The sequence below is a fragment of the Gouania willdenowi genome, chromosome 4 (genome assembly GCF_900634775.1).
Source record: "Gouania willdenowi chromosome 4, fGouWil2.1, whole genome shotgun sequence".
Taxonomy (NCBI): Eukaryota; Metazoa; Chordata; class Actinopteri; order Blenniiformes; family Gobiesocidae; genus Gouania; species Gouania willdenowi.
The window spans coordinates 12500419-12522107 of NC_041047.1; the positions used below are offsets into that span (position 1 = coordinate 12500419).

Below are 21689 nucleotides of genomic sequence, written 5' to 3' on the forward strand. Positions count from 1 at the left end.
TAATTATTAGAATGTGTTTCATATGAACTTTTCCCACTACCTGTCAGTTCTCTTCAGGATCATTTTACCATTAAAAAAATGTTCATGTATAAAGAAGTCCAAGAATGTAACCAAGAGATGAAAAACAAATTGTATGATAGATAATATTCTTTAGTGTATTTTACAGCTGATTTAAGACATGGGTCAAACCTGACCTGTTATCATAAGAGATGCTAACAGAAAGCTAACAGAAGAGGAAGGTTACATAGTATGCGCTTATTTATTAAAGGCTCTGTAATTGTGATTCATTGTAATTGAACTTTAGTAATTGAGAACATAATTGTAATTGACTTTCAGGGGGAAAATAATAATTGTAATTTTAGTTATAATCGGAAGCAATGCTGGTCACTGTAATCATAATTGAGTCGTAATTGAACATGGATAATTGAAGATGTAATTGTGATTGAAAAATGTAGATGACCCCATCCCTTCCACACACACGCTCTCTTTTTATTAGCCTCGGCCGAAGGGTGTTGTCATCAGTTCGTCGTCCGTCTGTCTGTTTATGTGTATAGAATGATGTAGGTCTTTTAATGCAATACCCACAAACCATTCTCACACCAAAACATTGGTACTAATGGGGGGATTCCAGGTAAAGAAAAAAAATTCTGGTCGGTTGATTTTTGGTGAAAAAAACAGCCTTTTTGATGATTTTGAATTATTTTTTTTGTTGTGGACTGATTTTAAAGAAGGAAAGGATCATTGATACCTTGCTGTAAGGTCACATTCACTCAGGGCTTTAGATTAGTGCTAAAATCTGATCTGATAATTCTTGTTGAAAAAATTGCATTTTTTTTTTTTTTTTACAAGTTTATTTTGACTCTGATATTTTATGTACGTGTAAATCTGAATTCATAACCCAGCAACAATTCATGCATCAAAGCATTGGTACTATTATGGAGATTCTAAGTAATGAAGAAAATTTTCCAGTCTGGCAATTTTTGGTGAAAAAACAGCGTTTTTGATGATTTTGAAAAAAGCTTTGTCGTGGACTGATTTTAAAGAAGGAAAGGAGGTGGACCAGTGATACCTTGCTGTTAGGTGACATTCACTCAGGGCTCTTGATTAGTGGCAACATTTTTATCTTTGTATTTGTCACAGAAACTACTACGTAATAAAATTCTATGCATAAACGGGTGAGTAATCATATTTAATAATGTTTTATACCCCTACCGGTATTAGAAATGTAATGGATGAACTATGAATTCACTAAAGTGCTTAGCTTGGTCACAATAAATCAATGTAAATCATTTTTCGTGACAGTTAATATTTTGAGGATTCTTCAAATTGAATTCCCTCAGATTGTTTCCAGACTAAACTGTGTGAAACACAATGAGGCCTCCTCCCCGTGCAGGTTAGGAGGTATCACCCAGTGGACCCTCGACAGCTCTGACCCAATGCAGTGGGCTGGATCAACAATAACACAACAGACCCCCCCAAATAATACCCTTGAGCCTAGAATAGTTGCCCAGCCCCGCCAGCCTGGCTGCACACAGCATGTGAATGTGACATGTGTTTCTCATTTGTGCACACAAACACTCACACACCCTGCAAACCTAGCAGCGTCACCCAGCCTCAGATCCATATTGATTGTTCCACCAGAAAGCTGGTGGAGTTAGTTTGAGGTTGTGCTGCAAAACTTCAGTGATTTACCAGCCGGTGAAAAAAGCAGCATTGGAGGTTCAGGCTCATGTCTGTTTCCTTTGTTTAACTTTAGAGGTGCCAATGATTTAAAACGTAATGCAGTGTTTTTCTAAACCACCAACCTGTGGACTATATGCCCTTTGCAGGTAATCATAAGCTGTCCTAATGACACTTAAACAGCTTTTTTTTTCTTTTGTCAGCTTTAGTGACAACTTCTCTTCCTCTCTGCCTTTTTCTAGTATGTGCTTTGTCTAGTTTTTTAGCAAACAGGGACCTCTGCTGGAGAACAGCTTTAAGTTACTGATGTGTATTCTGTCTGCTGCCATCCTCTGTTCTACATGTTGTTCTGCAGCCAGCCCAGGCTCTAAAGCAGGGGTGTCAAACTCATTTTAGTCCAGGGGCTAAATACAAAGCAGTTTATCTAAATGTAATCATTATTGTGCTCTCGTTTGCACTTCCACATACACTACCGGTTAAAAGTTTTAGAACATCACACTTTTTCCAGTTTTTTACTGAAAATTATTCAGTTTATTGCGTCATTGTACTCTGAAATGAAAGCATAGAACAAATAAGCAATTTCAGTTAAAAAAGAAATGATGGAATCCACAAACAATACTGTTCACCTGATGCTCATGAGGGTCTGGTACCACAGTGTGTTCCAACACTGCTTTTATACAGACAGAGGGGGTTGGAAGTACCCAAGAACAGTTGGAACACCTGTAGGGATTAGTAGCACCAGCTTTCAAGGCTGATTCAACCTTCATTGCTGCAGAACAGCTTTAAATTGTTAACCCACTTCGTGTTCCCTGAAAAATGCCTATTTATACAATTCTGAAATGTACATTTTTTTTCAGTTTTGGGTAACCAAACCTTTTTTTTTAACCTCTGGCTGTTCAGTACTTACCTTTGTATTATTTCAAGCTATTCATTGAACTTGCACGACTTGAATTGCAATAAATAACTGGAAAAATTTGGGTGTTCTAAAACTTTTGACTGGTAGTGTTTTAATAAATGTTAAAATATGTATGGATATATCAAAGCAATAAGTGGCAGCTATCAGTCCCTGTGGGATCTTCACTTTCAATTTATTTGATTTTTCAACCATTTTGTGGAATGTTTTGAAGAAAATCACAGGATTTGTGAAAAATTAAGGAGAGTCATTTTAACAATTTAAGATTAAAAATGACTTTCAGCATGTGATATAAGTATAGGGTGGAATTGTGAGCCCTGCAAATGCTTTGGAGTTTCATTGCATTTGTGTGTTAATTTGGAGATATCTACAACTGAAATAGTTGGTAATTTACACAAGGATTCATGAGATCTCTGACCTTTTTGCTTTCTCTTAGGGGCCGAATTAGATGCTCTAAAGGGCCCAAATTTGGCACCCGGACCTTGAGTTTGACATATGCTCTAAAGCTGTGGTTCCCAACCTTTTTCAGATAATGACCCCATTATTATATCACACATTTCTGGTGACCCCCAGAAACTTTTTGTTATTAGTTCATTAGTTTTTGATCATGTTTGTTATGCTGTTTTACAAATACAGATCAGCCAGAATTAGAGCACGAAGTGACAAAATGCACAAGCTCAGATGTTTTTTTTTTAAAACTACATTTATATTGAGAAAGTGAAAGTATAGAATACAGTTAGAAATATAATTTTAATCAGTAATTTTTGTAATCAATTACTAGACATTTCAGGTGACCCCATTTTAATTCCACCACCCCAAGGTTGTAAAACATTGCTCTAAATAACCCACGACGCAGCGTTACACACCAGAGGTTGCCAGTCCAACACCAGACTTACACTATTGCATTTCTTACACTTACTTTAGACACATCTCAAACAAATGTTTTTGGCTGTGAGTAGAAAACAAAATACTTTGGGAAAACCCACTCACGCTTGTGGAAACTCCTCACTGGGAGGCTGCATTCAAACATCAGACCTTATCACTGAGAGGCAACATCGCTACCATGTGTAACTCCAAACATTTTGATATCTCTTTGAAATTAGGATCAATGTGGTAAATGCTCACTTAATCCATCTAAAGTGAAATAATGATGAATTATTTAAGAAGATAAAATGGTCACTGATGGAGAAAACATGATTGGCTACAACAACAGGTTGTTATTCCTAGAGTCAAGGGAAAGAAAGAAAAGAAGAACCACCACACAAACACATTAAACATAAAAGGAATAGAAGGATTGTAAAAAAACAAAAACAAAATCATTGACCTAAACTCATCATTACTAACAGCAGTAGGCTGTGGAAATCTTTATTCCATTATCGTTGCTTAGTGTTGTAAATCCTTTTCCATCACTTTACACAAAGTACATATAAGCACACATCTGAAAAAAGTGTGAAAACGTGTTTTTTGTCTTTGTGTGATGCTTATTGAGCAGTGGAAACTAGAGCCACAGTGACGTGAAAGGTCTGTTTTAAATAATGATGTTTAGTGTTCTCTGCTGCTGCTGCTGCTGCTGCTGTGGTCTTTCATTGCATCATAATTAGACTGATACTTCATGACTTTGCTGTATCAGTGCCCACACAGACACACACACACTATGGCATTCCCCACTCACAGCTTACTCCCATTAGCAGGGGTGACGTTGGCATCAGAGCTGGCTGCCAGCTGCTCCGTGGAAGTCATTTGGTCGTTGGTTTCAGTTACAAAGCGGCTTTACAAACACCTCATTCACAGCAAATCTCCACCCTGACTTCTGCTGTTAATTCCAACATCACTGCATGTTAAAGGAACGCACGAGGGCCATTCTGCTTGAGATGTGCAAACGTCATTCTGATTTAGTTAAACCTTTAATAATACCAGTTTTCCCTTAAACGCTCTTCCGGTGGCATCACACCGTATAGAAAAGGTATAGACTCAACATTTTAAATAGTTTTATTTGTTTAATTATTGTTCAATGTACAGATTTATGAGAAATGTGTCCATTAATTATAGAAAAAGACCTCATGGTAGAGGAAATCCTGCGTAATTGTGTTTAAATAGTGATGCTTGTCGTCATGTGGATTCAGGCTGCAGATGTTGAGGGTTCCTCTGTAAGTTTTATGGCTTGTATTTGCATTTGTAAAAAAGGTCTTTGAAGGCTTTTAGTATATGCAGTATCTATAAAGTGTGACGCAAATGGGATTAGTTCCTTTATTATGAACAGCCATCTTGTGACTACATTCACCACGCCCCTGGATCATGTTTATGAATGAGGATGTTTGTGTTGGCTCAGAGTGAACATTGTGTCCTTTTAGTAACTCTAGTCCATTTTGAAACTAGTACTCCAGTTTTTTTTTTTCTCCTTATCACTTTTTTTTACATGACTTAAACTAGAGTGAGTGCAAACAAAAGTAGTTTACAATAATAAATATACTGTATATATTTTAAAAAGATAGCTCTAACCTTTGATTTCATGAGTAAGAGCATTTTTGTTTTGCTCGTAATATAAACAACAAATGTCTGGTGGTTGTAATGTTATGGCTGATATAAATGTAACTTGTGAGGAACCATTTTGAATAAACATTTAGGTTAAATGTGCAGCATTGCATGTAAAGTGATGGAGGAGCCATTCATGACAATTGTTTAGAAAGCTGGACGATGAGCTTTTTACGTGCACGTGTTTCCTGATGTTACTGAATATTTCCAGAACTAAACACTGGTGTGCTCCCAGATCAGCACCTTCAGCTGACACTAAAGATTTAGGCTGTTATCTGCAATCTGTGCAAGATTTTACGCAATTTTTGATCTGGTAAAAATGTAATGGGTGTAATTAGCCTCAATCGCTGCAAATGGAGACGAGAGGGAGACCTTTTTTTTTTTTTTTTTTTTTAAGTCTCCTGCAGTGTTGGGGTCAATTACCGTACATTTTTCAATTACAAACACGTCTGAAAGTCAATTACAATTACATCCTCAATTACTAAAGTTCAATTACATTAATTGAGCCTTTCATAAACAACCCCATGAAACTTATCCTTCCTCTTGTGTTAGCTTTCTGTTAGCACCTCTAATGATAACGGATTGGTTTTGATCCATCTCTTAAATCAGCTGTAAAATACACTAAAAAATATTATCTATCATTCAATTTGTTTCTCATCTCTTGGTTACCTTGTAAAGCTTCCTTATCATGAAAATATTTATATTTTTGGTGTGGGTGTCTGAGCTTTTTGTGTCAGTATACCTCTAGAATTAAATATTTTGTAAAAAAAAAAAAAAAAAAAATTGTAAAATGATTGTGGGAAAACTTGATATGAAATATATCTTAATAATTAACTACATGTGTGTAAGCCATAGAACTGTAACATGGTTCCCCAGTTTTGCGCTTAACTAAATTGTAAATGACTATTCAAATTCCAATTACAAAGTCAATTATCTGAACTCAGTTACGATCCAATTAAGGTTACAACAGCAACAGATCCTTTTCAATTACAATTACAATTATAATTATGTCATAATTGTAATTTATTATCAATTGCAATTATAATTGACCCCAACCCTGGCCTCCTGGATAGTATTTGATGGTAACTTGAGTTCAAGCATCAGTACACTTTGAAAACAAACCTCTACATCACCACATCTGGTTCTTTACTCGCTTCATCACCAGTGTGTCTGCCAACACGTCCGACTCAGCCTCTGACCGAGTCTCTGAAAAGACAAATATTTGTATGTGATTTCGACAGCTGTGAGCCCAGGAACTGGTGAGCTCATCAGATCCAAGTTCATCACTCAGTGTGGTGGTGGGTGGTGAGTCACAACTGGTGCTGCTGGGCCGTTCCACAGACAGTGGGATTACTCAGTGTTACCCTGCCCTTACCCACAGGTACATGATTGATTAATGGAAGAGGACGCTTTCCTTATTTTATTCTTATAGTCGGAAGATCCTCTAATAGTTTTGCTGTATTTGAACCCATAATGATTTCATGACTTCAAATGTGTGCATAAATAGTGTCTAACTCAGTGGTTCCCAACCTTTTTTGGATCGTGACCCCATTTTCATATCACAAAGTTCTGGCGACCTCAGAGACTTGAAAAAAAACAAAAAAACATTACTTTTTTATTGTGTTTGTGATATTGTGTTACGAGTAGCACTACTATAGAGATGCGCCAGCTCAGATATTTTTATACTGTTTTATTGATGTTGTTTTTTTTACTAGATTTATATTTGAGGAAGTGAAAGTGTATACAATACAGTTAATTTAGATTGTGTGTAGTGTTTTTAATTTGAAAAAGAATGTTAATTAAAAAACATTCAAAAGAATTTTATATATATATATTATATTATTATTCAATTATTTAATGACTATTTAATTATTTCATTGTATTTAACTATATTTATATGTGAGGAAGTGAAAGTATAGAATAATTTTTTTAGATTGTGTGTGGTGTTCTTTTTTTTTAAAAAAAAAGAATAATAATCTAAAATATTACAAAAATATAATTTTAATCAAAATTTTTATATTTTTAATCATTTAGTAGACATTTCAGGTGACCTCATTTGAATACTAGGGCAACTCCATATGGGGTCACGACCCCAAGGTTGAAAAATACTGATCTAACAATTAAAAATGTGACACGGGACAAATTTTTCACTCAATCTTTTAACAGGTTTTTTGCTAAATAGTATAGATAATCACTGTTTCTGCTTCCCCTTCTCATTTGTCATAAAGTTATGGCACATTTGTCTCCACAACGTGTAAAAAGCATTACATACATTACTAATCTCTTATTGATTTTTGTCACTGTGACGTTACACCGAGTGCATAAAAGTCATGTTACCGAAAGATCGAGCAATTATCCTGTAAGTATGATGCAACCCCTGCAATCAAAGAGTCAGCACACATGCATATGGTTCATGACTTTTTAAAGCCTCAGTGGTGTGTGTGCCTGGAAGGAGGAGACACACAGAACCATACAGAGGCAGAGGGAGGGAGTGAGGGAGGAGTGTCTCCAGATAGAGGGAGAGTTTAGCTCTGAACTCCTACATGTGGGTTTGAGAGCAGCTCCTTCATGCTGTGTTCACCATGTGGTTTACAGCAAGAAGCTGGAGCACGCTGTGGAGGAAATGAATCAGTGAAGATCCCTCTGTGAGGGTCCCTTTTTTTTCACACTGACCTGGAGTCATGCTGCGAACACACACGGTGGACTTTCCCCCGTCTGTCCGAGCATCAGGGGAAATCTGGAGCAGCGCGAAGGGAGAGGAGAGCGCCAACAGAAGCTGAGGAGCAAGAGGACACCTGGAGGAGGAAGAGGAGGATTTGTGGAGGAAAGAAGCTGCAAAACAAGACGAAGAAGACGCACGTCTGCAAACATGAGTTTGCCCACAAACGGCGTGTACCTGAATCCCTCTTTCCAGGAGCGCCACTTTAAGATGTGGAACGGAAACATCTGCGGCTCACCCTGCGCCGTCAACAGGCCCATCGACATCGTTCAGAGACGAAGGCGGTAGGCCAGATGTGGTTTCATTCCAGATGTTGTCGTAAAATCACATCGTGTTTCGAAGTAAACTTCAGATCAACTTTAGCCTTTTCAAAAAAATGATAATTACTGTAACTTTAGGAATTTAGTTTGTGTGGATGAATTCCTGAAAAATGGTACACCTTATATCTGGTTTTACGAGTAAAACAAGTACGTTCAGACATGCTAGAGGATATGTAACGATGTTCCAATGCATCACCAACCGTAATATATATAGTTACTTACATTTCCACAGTTTGTAACGGAAAAAATATATAATCCTGGATTGACGATTTATCCAATTCAAGACTTTTCTGTATTTTTTATTTTTCACAGTTATTGTTTTTGGTCTATATTACCGACATGAATCCTGAGGCGAAATGTCCCCGTCATCTCAGAATTGAAGAGCAAGGACAGCTTGAATATTGCACACACATGATTGTCTTATCGTTCTGTCTGCTCTTTCATGACGTACTGTTTTTATGTCCTGCGTCTGAGGTGCTATCGTTCTAATTCTTGATGATTCCTTTTCTTTCCCCCAAACATCTGAGTCATGAATTCTCTATTGTTGGTGAACAGCTCACCAACCGTTAAAACTTGATATATTTTGTAAGCACGTTGTTGCTGACTTTGTTTATTTATTGACCACCACAGTAAGTGATACTTCCAGAAGAACAGTCTGTAACTGGTTTCTTGAACATAACAACAACAATACATCCAAAGTAGTTATTGTTTGTATATCAATGACACATTCTCATTATACATGTAGGGTGAACAAATGTGCAGGAAGTTTGTGGCCCTATTATTAAGTCTTTGACAATGGAAGCCAACATTGTCAATTAGTATTTTTCAAAGTTCTGTGAAGTCGCGTTGTCATGTTTTAGGAGAGGAACCGACACAAACTAAACAGAATATTCTGAACCGAGTGGTTAAGCTGATGAGGATAAGGAAACCTTTACCATTTTTAGACAGCTAGTAAAACATTATAGCTAACCCATCTTCATACGTTTGTCATACGAACCTTCTGGAAAGTCGTATGACTGAATTGATTCAGTAGGACAGCGAGGTCAATCAAAGTTACCCACATAATGTTACTCATTGTTTGAAAAAAAAAAAGCCTGCCAAGGGAGATTGTTAACGAATGTGCTGGATATATTTATAGGCCTATAATGATTCAGCCACATGTGTGTTAAGTAAAAAAGCACAACTATGTATAATGGTTTATTCCTCCTAAATCTGTTGAACAGGTGGACAGCTCCATCATTCTAAAGATTTACATCAGCATTTGGCAGACAGACCTACATTTGGGGCCTGTGCATGTAATTATCCTTCTAGGGTGCAAAGATTTGATTCCCATCTCAGAGGGGAATTGGCTGTGTGCGTAAAAAGAGACTTGATTGATGTTAACTTTTCTTCAGTCGCTGAGTTTTTGCAGCTGCTTGACTACACACAAATCCTATTTTTTTCCCCCCTAAACATTGTTTTTCCACCATGATTTAGTTAGCAGACTAAGCAGACACAGTGATGGCCATCAGGTGCAATATTATTGTTAATTCTAGTGTTTTTAAGGCTTTAGTGACCCACAGTGCATCCTAATCCAAACCTTTTCTGTTGTGCCCCCCTTTGAAAAATGAAACAATTTCTCCCCCATCGCCACCGAATTTTAACAAAATTGTTAAAACTTAAATTTTTGCGCAGGATTTTTATGCCAGAGAAAACACAGATGCACAACTAGACCGTGGAAGGCTAAAGGTTCATTCCTCTACCTTCTAATGACAAAATAAACTGGAACAAAAAAAAGCACAAATAAAAGTTCTAACCAAACACTGGAAATCTGTTCAGTTCTGGTAAAGATCCTGCTGTCAGAGTGTGGGTAGGGCAGGTCGGAGGTCAAGAGGAAGCATTTAGGATCAAAAGTGTCTTACCATGGTCTTAAATCTGAAAACAAACTGCTGTGAATCCTCACACAGCCTCAAAGGCACACTTAACTTCTCTGAGCTCTTTAAAGAAGCATCATTATTTTTGGTCCAGCTCGACTAATTTCACTCTTTCAGGTGTTCCATGTCCCTCAGGACCTCCTTGTGGTCTCTATGAAGATTATTGCATCTTGAGAACTTTGCACTTGAGCTCAGTGGTTTTGTTTTTACAGCTTTTTTTTTTCGGTTTTTGAAGAGTCCCAACTTTTATCCCCAGGACTTCCTGAGGATATTGGCGCTATTTGGTACATTTTTGCATTCATTTAAAAACACAACCTGTTTTGAACTGATTCAGAATGTATCACATTTTTATCTAAGTTTGGGCTGTTGTACCAGGATTGTTATTAGCAGCCTATGAACCTTTAACTGGTCTCAAACCTAACTTGCATCATCTGGACAGTCCTCGTCTATACTATACAACTTCTTGTTCTGCCGATTAAGATTGTTGGGGTTTTTTGTACAGCCTTAGAGTGACAAATTTTTGTGTTGGATGTACTTCTTTTCTTTTTACCTGTTTAACATTGTGTCATAAAGGCTCTCACTCTTGTTAATAAAGGTATTTATTTGTTTATTAATGGCACTGATGGCCTTTATGTCACAGAGAAGATGTTGGTGAAATTCCCTCAGGCTTTTAAAGTAGTATAAGGATGCATAAACTCAGACGTGTGGACAAGTTACATGACTTGGACTTGACTTGACAAAATAACTTGGACTTGCAACTCGACTAAGACTTGAAAACAAATAACTCATGACTTAACTCAGACTTGAGCCTGTTGACTCAGGAAGACTTCACTTCCTACTCTCCAATGACTAAATATTTTATAAAATACAATTGTTATTAATGATCAACACGTTTGCTCAAACATCTGCAGTAAGCCACTCTGCCATTCAAAGGCAAACAGGACTTTGATTGACAAGTTCACCTTTAAACAACCTGACAGCCAATCAGGAACTAGTAGAAAAAAAATCAATCCAAAAGTGATATCCTTTGGATTTAAAGATTATACCGTAATTAATAATTGTTTCAGAAAAATGGAACCTTGTTCTACTTCCCTGTATGAATATTGTTTATTTGGTTATCAGAGGAATTGTGAAAATTTAAAAAAATTAAGAAGATGCTGGATTGATTTGTTTATAAAAGCATTATATCAGATTATCTCACTATTATTTGACAAATATGTACTCTGTTCAAGTAGTTCATTGTTTGTATCAGTTGAATAAACTTGATTTGTAAAATGGCACTAGTTGTGGTACACTATGTACACATTTTATTTATTTTAATGTATTACATACTCACAACTTGTTAAGACTTGTAAATTAAAGTTGAAGACTTTTGACTTGACTCTTGACTTTAGTGACATGACTTGAGACTTGAGAAGCAGTGTGTAAACTATCCAGTTTATCAGTAGGCGTCAATACACTGTGATGATTGAAGTCACTTATAGTCAGCTGATATCTACAAGATCCATCGTAGAGAGGGCTGAACTATCATCGCTCTTATAATAATTGTGATTAATCCGGACACTCTTAGTATACTTAAAAGTGTTATTTTTTTGTTCACCTTGTTGTTTATTTAATTGCTTCTGTGTTTTTGTTATTTGAATTCAAAGCTTTTTTTGACACTGTGATTTATGACTTGTTATGATGTGCTTGATACGTGTTGTATAAATACTGGACCTCTTAGCAGCATCAATACTTTCTACATTTTTTGGTTTCGGTTGACTGACATATCAGGAACTCACCCACCACCCCCGTCAACACCCCCCACCCCCACAATTCACAAAACAGTTACAGATCGTGGCCCAACCCTCGGGGGCCTCAGCCCGTGTCAACATGTGGAGACGTGACGCACAGCTTGTTCAGGATGAGGTCACAGGTCGTTTAATGTTGCAACACAACGTAAAGACGGAGTGAAGTTAGTTCAGGCTTGTCTCTGTAGCTCTTCTGTGTGAGTGTGAGTCAGTTTTGAGGTCAGCGCCGTCATGACACTTACTCGCCCATAAGAGCAGCTCTGTTGGGTCTTTGTCCCTCTTTCCTGCCCCTCATGTGTCATTTATAACCATATTAGAATCTTTTTTTTTTTAAGTTTTGAACATAAGCCAGCAAGCCTGAAAAAAGGAACAAGCGGGTTAGAAAATGGATGAATTTAATGGATGGACATAAGGTCAACTCCTTCACTGAACAAACTGGGCAAACCATCTCTCCCTTTGCATCTTCCTGCCTGTCAGTTTTGGGAAAAAGGTTGGAAAATAATAAATAATTATAATTTTGATATGTAAGTATGTGACCACCATAATGGCTTTATTTTTAATTATTTGATAGCTATTCAGTACGTTCACTATAGGATCAAATCAACTTTTAAACACCCTTGTTGATATTTTGATGAAAACCTAAAGATTAAACGATACAGGCCAGGTGTTGGTAAAATTATACTTATTTTATCAATGCATTGCATGATTAAAATACATCACAGATAGATTTAGTGTAGTGGCCTAACTACTGTCACTATAGTTGGAAGTTTTCTGTGACAAATTTTGACCTGAGGTGACGACTGACGTGGAACATTGACGTTTCAATGGCTGTTCTTTGGACTTGATCCCAAATCATTTTCCATTCTCATGTAACACCTCAAACCAAACGAACCGCAGTTTTCCTCAGGGCCAAGTTTTTCTACTTTATTCTCGACAGCGAATTCCCCCCAGCGTCCAAGTGCTCAGTCAGCTGCTTTAGTTTAGCAGGTTTCATTGCTTCCTTTGTGTTCTTGTATCACATTTTGGGGGAAAAACCAAACTGCAGCGAGCGAAGCGCTGGTCTGGGGATAATTGCAGGCCTGCTCACCGGTCGATGGGCATCGTATTCATGAAACCTCAACTGACGTCAGCAGACAAGTGGGACTTTCTGTCACTACGTGTGTGTGTGTGCGCTTATGTGTTTATTGAGGACTATCACAACTAAAAAACAAACTGAATGTCGTCATGACATCTGTAGGACTTCTGGACTGGAGATCAACCCACGGATAGACATCTTAAAAAGCTGCTGTATTACACTTCATTCTCACAGGATTAGACAAGAGTTGCATTTCATGGACTTCCAATGAGGGACCATATGCATCATGCTCCTGCATTAGGGGTCAAAGGTGTTCTTACTTACCTGCATAGACCTCAGGGCTCCGCCTACGCAGTCGGAGGCCAGGTAGGAAACTGGGCCGAGGAGACTTTTAATGACTTTTTTTGTTTTGGAAAAACCCGCATGGCAGTTGGTGAAAAGATGCTGTGTGATGTTTAGACTAATATGTAGTCTAAACAAACTGATGTTGGAGAAATTGTCCTGTCATTACTTTTGGCTCCGTTAGGAAACCACCAAATTATTCCACTAACAATTTAAAAAGAGATTTATTGAGCTACATGTGAGTAAACTCCACAGATATAAATTGTGAGGAACAATTTATCTTAAAATGTAAACTAACTAACTTGGCCTAAGGCAGTGGTTCCCAACCTTTTTTTTGTTGTGACCCCATTTTTTTTTTTATTACAAACTGCTGTTGATCCCAAAGATATTTTTTTTTTTCTCTCAAATTAGTTTTTTGATCATGTTTGCCATACTGTGTTACAAATACAGAGTTGCCAGTATTAGAGCACAAAGTGACAATATGTGCCAACTCATATATTTTTATACTGTATTTTATTTGAACTATCGTACATTTATTGTTGAGAATGTGAAAGTATAGAATACAGTTGTTTGAGATTATGTATGGGGTTCTAATTTGAAAAAGAAGAATTATTATTTATGCTCTTTGAGTTTTATGCTTTTTCCTGCACTGCATATCTGTTTCTGTGATATTATGTATTGTTTTTTTTAACTGTGCACATTAGATAGATAAAAATGACAAATAAATGCAGTTTTAAAAAAATTCAAAAATACAATTACATTTCAATATTACTAGATGTTTCAGGTGAACCCATTGTAATTCCAGGCAACCCCACATGGGGTTAAGGCATCTGTAAAAATGAAGAGATGGATGTCTATTTTATTTCAAGCTATGAAAATGAAATAATTTCATTAGCAATTGTATATTTTATAATGCAGTTCCCAGTTTTATAATTTTTATTTATTTTATTGTGTATTATTTTATTTCCTTACGTATACAATATACTTGCAGATCTGAGAATAATGAAATAAATGTTTTATACCATGTGCCAGTTAAATCTTTTCTTTCATATTCAAACTACTGAGCTAATTCAATGTTAATCAAGGACAGAACTTTTGAATATTTATCTAAAATGATGTGGATAAGCCTTTTATGAAAGTATTTCTGATACGTTTGTTTGTTATGACAGGTAAAAAGTCATTTTATTCTATTTCTAGTTGAAATCATTATTTATTCCTGCTAGTAATTTTAAGTGTGTGCGATTCTGAGCTCTTTATTTTAAGAGAGCCATCGTGAGTATCATTGTCTGCATCTCGTCGTGTCCAGCTGATCAGTGACCTGATTGGCTGTTGCTGGGTCGTCCTTGGCTAATTGGAAGAGGAAGTGCCATGTTCTTCCCTCACGGACAGACTCAATCACTGTATCCCAAAAGGCGCCAATTAGTGTTGTTTGAACATGATTAGAGAAGCGTGCTGCATGGCCTGTTGCTGGGCAAAGGTGGAGTGTGTGTCTGTGTCTCTTCGTTTTGTGTCCGTGTGTGTGTGTGTCCGTGTGTATGTCCGTGCCTCTTACCAGTTTGTCCGCTTGCAAACCAGTGTGATGCAAGTCCCTTCGATTTTTGAGGTCGATGCTGGAGCCAAATTTGGATCTCCACTGCAGTGAGGCTATAATCGCACGCTGCTGCCCTTGCAGTGTGTGTGTGTTGGGTTGGTTCTGGCCCCATGTGTTACCCTCCTAACCAATTTCTAATGACATTAATGCTGATCGGCCCCTGTATGGATTTTTGCCTGGCTGGATGGATAGAGCTAATCACTGCACATAAAGCCTGCAATCGATACTGTCCCGAGGAGTAAATCAACCTTTAAGGCCCCATGTTCTCACAAAAATTAACTAGTTCACCTCCTCAGCAGCTTCACTCTCATATAGTGCCCAGTTTGTTAAACTATTGATAAAACCACCATTATTCTGCCTCAGTTTTTCCAAATATGAATTTATGTGATTTTTTTTGTGAACAACGAATAAAACAACTGAGCTAGTCTGTTACAGTAAAAGCAGAAGGAAAATGCTCAGCTACAAATATCAGATTTTTTTTTAATTCCACTTCTGAGAAAAAACAACAAAGCAAATACCTAAAGCCCAGCTATTTCCTGTACTCAAAGTCACAGGCTGCCTATCTGATGAAATGTTTTCATAAACTGTGGGAAACACAAGGCTCAAAGATAAAATCTCAGTCTATAGCTTTGAAGGGGTCAGTTTGACAGAAATAATCCTAGTAGTTATATTTTGTAGTTTGTTATGTATTGACATAAGCAGCTATGGTTAGTACTGTGTAAGAGGCACTACTTTATGTTGCGCATGTGTACAGGCGCATACGTTATGTGTACAGTGTCAGCGCACTAATGTTTGAGTTGTGATAAGGCACCTGTGCAGTAAAAGATGTTTAAAACGTTACCGGAGCTTTCGTCTATTATTTTACAAGGTTATGTAAGTGACAAACATAACATAGTTAATAATCACCCCGAAATGGAAGATGATGAAAACTTACACAGTTTTTGTGTTTACTTTGGCTTTCATAAGGTTTGTAGGCGTCTGCTTGGAGTTGCAAGAGTACAATATTTTTTTTTCTTGTATTTGGATGAGTGCCCTTACTAATTTTTTGGTGAGATGGATTGTCACTAGGAGTGTGACGATATCTCGATGCGGCGATATATCGCGATATTTTCCCGCACGATCGATTATCTATATGCTCCCGCTAAGTATCGATTTTGTTTTATTTTTTTTTATTATATTTTTTTTCAAAACCTTTTCTGCTTTTTCACTAAAATGTGCAGGTACGCACATTGTTGAAGGAACCAATATATTGTTTACTAGAATATTGCACTATAATGGTGTCACTGGTAAGAAAGACTGTATTTTTGTTTACACAAAGCACTATTGAAGATACTTATTAATTTACATTGGTATGTTGACACTTATTTACAGAAATTTTGTACTAAAATAGTGTCACTGTTCATAGGACACTTTTCCAATTTATTGTCTTTCAGAAATATAAAATAAAAATTGATATTTTTCACTTAATTTTTTTTTTCTTGTTATGTCATAGATTATTGTAGTTTGATTTCTGACCAATATATCGATAATTGCATTATTGTCATATCGTGAGATAATCGTTATCGTGAGCTTTGTATTGCGTATCGTATCGTATCGTATCGTGAGGTACCCAGAGGTTCCCAGCCCTAATTGTCACTACTGTCCACTTTCTACTGCTCTCACTCTATTGTATTGCACTACTGTAATAACTAATTGGATTCTTTGAACAAGCAGATAGTTTGATCAATCATTGCAGGCATGCTGCTCTCTGATCCCACAAGAAATGTTAGAAAATCACCTCCGAGCCTCTCCCGGCTCAGTCTGTCCTCTGCACATCACTTATTCACTGAGGCCCAGATACATTTACAACAGGCTGTGACCTGAGATAGCAACTCCAGCATGGGCTTAGAGTTTAAATTTCTAACGTACTGTAGCTAATGTTAGTTTGAATTTTCTCTGTGTTGGATTCTAAGTGGTTGAGAATTCAGGCAATATTTTTATGTAGCTCCTGTTCAATAATACATTCACAATTTGTAGATTTCATGATATTCAGCAACTTGTTTGAACAAATCCCTCACAGAAAATCCACTAATGAGGTCAACATAGACTTTAGTGTCATTTTTTTTTTCCCTTATAGAGTTGTTGATGCATTATTTTTTTCACGTTTATTTAGTTTTTTCATACAAACTTATTCACTTGTAGGTGTTTTAAATTTTTAGATAGTTTGCAAATTTTCTCTCCCACCATTGTATTTTTTTTTTGTCTCTTGCTGGACTCTGATCAGACTTCTGCTGATTTCAAAGGCTAGTGTAGCTCTGCCTGTAGGTCGGAGGTGACAGAAAAAATAATAAACACAGCAGCTGGCTTGAGTCGCTGGAACCCTCTCCCCTAGGTTATATTTAGCAAGACATGAGGCGCGCAGGGAGACGAGAAGTTGGACACAGAATCTCTGTTTGGATACTACTTCATTGTGAATGATCAACAATTAAGAGGCTTGTTTTTGAGGTGCTGAGATCCTGTAGTCCATTGCTTTTGTGTGTGCACACCTGCATGCATGTGTGCTCGCCCGTTGGTAGAGGATTTATGCATGTGTGATATGAAAACGTGGATCCAAACATTTGATCCTAATTGAGTATTTTTGCCTTTATATCATGGCTCCTTAAAGCGCTCTTTGTAATATGAATCCAAATGTAATCATTCAAGGACACTATGTATAACTTCTCCAAAGCTCAACTGAGAAATGCTTCACCTCCTACTTTTCTGAGCAGTCGATAAAGCAGAAAATATCACAATGTGACAAAATCTCAATGAGCAGCTTTGGCCATAATCAGCAGTGAGTCAGAATTGATTCTCTAGTTTTTCCTCCACAGATAAGAAAAGAATGGGTGTGTATTTGTCCTGTAAGTGTATTGAACTTCCAGCTGCAAAATGCTCCAACCTCCACCCACTCCAGGGCACATGCTAAGCATTCTTTTGATCAATTTTGAAACCTCATTTAACAAAATTATTGCATGTTTTTGGCCCGTCTTCACACATTGCGGGAGATCAAACAAGCGTCTCGAGTACAGTCATTGATCAATAAATCGTTATTATGAGATCCATAAGATATTCAAAGGAAATGCTGGCCTCCACTGGCTGTAACGACCCTCGAAAGAAGTGGTTTCCAGTCGAGTATGCAGTGAATGTAACCATGTCGAAAATAAACTGAATAAATAATAAAAAATCTTATGCAGCTTTGTTCTGCCACCTACTGACCCTGAGCAGTATTAATTGAACCATACTGTGAATAAAAATATCATTAATCCTTAACAGACTTTTGGACTGACTCAGTACATTTGGTCAGTTTTATAGTGTTACGGTAAACTTTATCGGTGTAGAGTTAGCGCTGCAGCGTTGGTTTACGTTTCAGATGAGAACCAATTCAGGTCATTCCCCGACTTGGCCCCAAAAGCTGGAAGTGTCGTCAAGAGAGAAATTAAAAGTCTTTAGTGAATTTTGACTGTAGTCCGACGTCGGTATTCAGAAACCTAAACAGTTAATTTGCTCTAATAATCTCAAGCCACATTTCTATCTTTCTTCTCTTTCAAATGTCTTTGAGATGTGTAGCACCTTCTGTTTGAATCTGCAGTCGCCTAATTTACTTTATTATACTTAACGCAAAAAATACACTTTTTTAGCCCTTAAATGCATTTTGTTGTATATTTAGAGTGCTTAGAAGTACAGAAAAAAATCAAATTAGTCTCTTCAGGTGCTCCGTTGATATCTTTATATTCTGTTTTGCTCATATTTTTCAATCTGTTTCGATTTTTCTATTCTCTATTACGTTTTTTGAACTATTACATCACAGTATTTGCAGCGGAACTGCCAAATTAGGACATCAACTCCAGGCCCAACACTTCGAGCAATCCGCCAGTTTTATTTCTCGCTTTTATTTTGTAGTCCAAGCTCAAGGATGCCGAAGTTACGAGAGGATAAGTCAAAATGTTCGGTTGTTGGATGTAGTAACCCACACGCTTCATTACACCGTCTCCCAGCATCAGAACCTTTTCAAAGTACTGGTTGAGTTTTATTTTTCACGGAAATGTACCCACATCTGTGGGTAAGGTCATTTTTGTGTGCGCGAAGCACTTCAAGGATGACTGCTTCATCAACCTCCGCCAGTATAAAGAAGGATTTGCCGAAAGACTTTGTCTGATTGAGGGTTCAATTCCTTCTATCTTTGGAGATGACGAACAGAGCACTTCGGTAAGCTGTAAATAACGCTAAAAAGTGTGATGATAAGACGTCCCTGTCATTGTTTTTAGCATTAGCAGTTGCACCGTCTTCAGACTTCATATGTTAGCGCTGTGTGCTCGTTTTAGATCCTTGATGGTATGGGTCCGACTCTGGCTCAAACATGTAAGGCTGGATGGACAAGTCTTCTGTTGTTGACATTTTGTAAATAACCTCTGAATAAAAAGTTTATGCAACGCTACATAGCCGTATCTCTTCTATCAAACTACAAAAATGGCCGAGCAGGGTGGAGTTGAACCGAGTGTCACCTGAAGAGGGGGCGGGGTATGGAGTGTCTCATTTGCATTTAAAGAGACCGCACCAAAACGAGTTGCTCTCAGAAGCACTTCAGAAAATGGGTAGAAAAGGGGCCTGTGGAGCTACAATAATGAGGAATTCAGACTCAAGCATTGCAGTTCCGCTTTATATAGACCACAACTGTATGATTTATATGTAAAAAGGAAGGATTTAAAACCATGATATGTCCCCTTTAATTGAAGTTTTATACATAAGGCTGACATTACACTGTCATTATGACATAACGCCTATCATTAGCATGAATAAGGTGTCATGAAGGCTGTCATTAAGTGTCGTTTGTTACCCTAGCCCTTCATTACCTTAACCCTTAACCCCACTAGATCCCTCCACCTAACCCAAAAAAATGCTAACATAGCTCTAAAGGTGTCATAATTCAGCGAACGACACTTAATGACACCTTATTCATGCTAATGACAGATAATGACAGCGTGATAACCTGTGTACCCTTCGTTCTTTGGTTATTCCGTTTTAAAGCCAAATCAAAATAACAGTGTGCTTATTTTGTTTTGCTGACTTAAAACCAAAACAGACATACAGAAAAATCAAAAACCAAGCGAGCAGCGTTTTTCTGTTTTAAAATTAGATTTTCTGTTTGTGTGATATTTTGATATTTACGGGGAAACTATGGACGAGAGCTTCATGTTTTAAGCTCACCACAAAGAGAGGTTTTGGTTTTAACTCAGTGAAACTAAATAACCACACCGTTTATTTGTTATTTTGATTTGGTTTTAAAACAGGATGCATGGATTCGTAATGTCAGCCTTATGTATAAAACTTCAAGTAAAGTGTTACCAAAAATCTTCTGTTGTTCTGTTCTATTGTGGTTATTCTAAATCCTAATTATCAGATGTAAAATAAAGTTCTATAGGTACTGTACACTGTTCTTTTCATCACTTGACTTTTCAGTCCGTTGAAGGACGAGGTAAAGAATAACATGTAAACGTGTAAACATTTGAGTTTGTCAATGACCCTTTGACTTGATCTTCTGGTGACCTGCTGCCCAGACTTTATTATGTTGTCACTACACAGGCTGGCACGCACACACATGCACACACACACACACACACACATTAATAGTTAAAGAGAACATCTTTAAGTCAGGTTGCTACCTGAGGAGGAACCGGGTTGTTTTTCTTCTCTGTGAACAAAATACAAAAGGTTGAACCTGTAAAGAAAAACGTCAACCTTCTTTATTCCCTGAATCCTCACCTCACGCATACATGCATGTTTTTTTTCTACACGTCACAGAACATTAATTCCCTCACCTTGCAGAAGATCCCTCTCTGTGATTATTCTAAACCAAAGCAGTCCGCCTCCCCGTCTACGGAGCGGCCCATCCTGTTTTCCTCCTCTCCTTTTCTCGCCTCCTTCCTGGTGTGAGGTTTGAGGCCCCGAAGCTTATTCCCACGCCACAAGGAAAAGAAAGAAAGAAAGAAAGCATGGGGGAACGTGTTGTGTGTGTATGTGTTTGCATTTTGACCCTTGACTCTCAGCTTGTGTCATCAGAAAAAAACATCTGGCCATGACGTTTTTCTCTTACATACGTAACAGAAAGTTCTTTTATTCCCCCAGTCTTGGTTCCCATGAGCATGAACATGGACGTGAGGACAAATGGAGCCGGTCTTTTGTTTCCCAGGCTATGGTTTTAACTTTTTGTACAAAGACTTAATTGATAAAAAAAAAAATAATAATTAAAAATGTGAAGAAAAAAGAATAACTCTGTAAGAATAGGACAGGTTTCTACTGCTACCATTTGATAAGAAACTGCTTGTGACCTTTAAGCACAGTAAAATGGTTCAATTTGGAAAACAGCCCAAGATTTGTTTTCTTGTCATATAATGTGCCTGCCATACAGCTCCCGTCTCTTGGTTTTGAGAAGAAAAAAGATTACGGTGATGAGCATACAAAACATCCTGGGAACAGACGCAAGGAGTCAGGATGTGGGTGTTAGGATGGGTGTGTTTATGTGAGAAAGGTTTACCAAAAGGGAGTTAAAGAGAGAAAAGTGAGCGGTAATGTACGTCAGAGAGAATAAGAACAATGCCACAGGCAGGCGACCCACCAAGGTCAACATTTGTGTGTGTTCTGTTTAAAAGGATATCTCTTACTCGGCTCGTGGTATATTTTGTTGTTATAAATAAATGAATGTGTATGTAGTTCAGCTATTGGTAGGAGATGGGAGTGTTTTGTTCTTTCAACGTGTTCTTTGGATGACGTGGGAATCACAAAATAGCTTTGTCAAAAA

The 21689-nt window shown here is 37.4% G+C and overlaps 1 protein-coding gene across 5 annotated transcripts in view; it reads left to right on the forward strand.

The window, feature by feature from the left end:
* Window positions 1-21689, forward strand: part of LOC114461593 (cAMP-specific 3',5'-cyclic phosphodiesterase 4C-like) — a 106561-nt gene that overhangs the window by 63588 nt on the left and 21284 nt on the right. Inside the window, exon 1 of one of the 5 annotated variants that reach the window (XM_028443806.1) lies at window positions 7669-8128. The exons of the other annotated variants lie outside the window; for them this stretch is intronic. Within the exon in view, the coding sequence (XP_028299607.1) occupies window positions 7995-8128 (134 nt within the window). The 5' untranslated portion in view covers window positions 7669-7994. Of the gene's footprint in view, window positions 1-7668; window positions 8129-21689 lie in introns of those variants that run through there. 5 annotated transcript variants of the gene reach the window in all.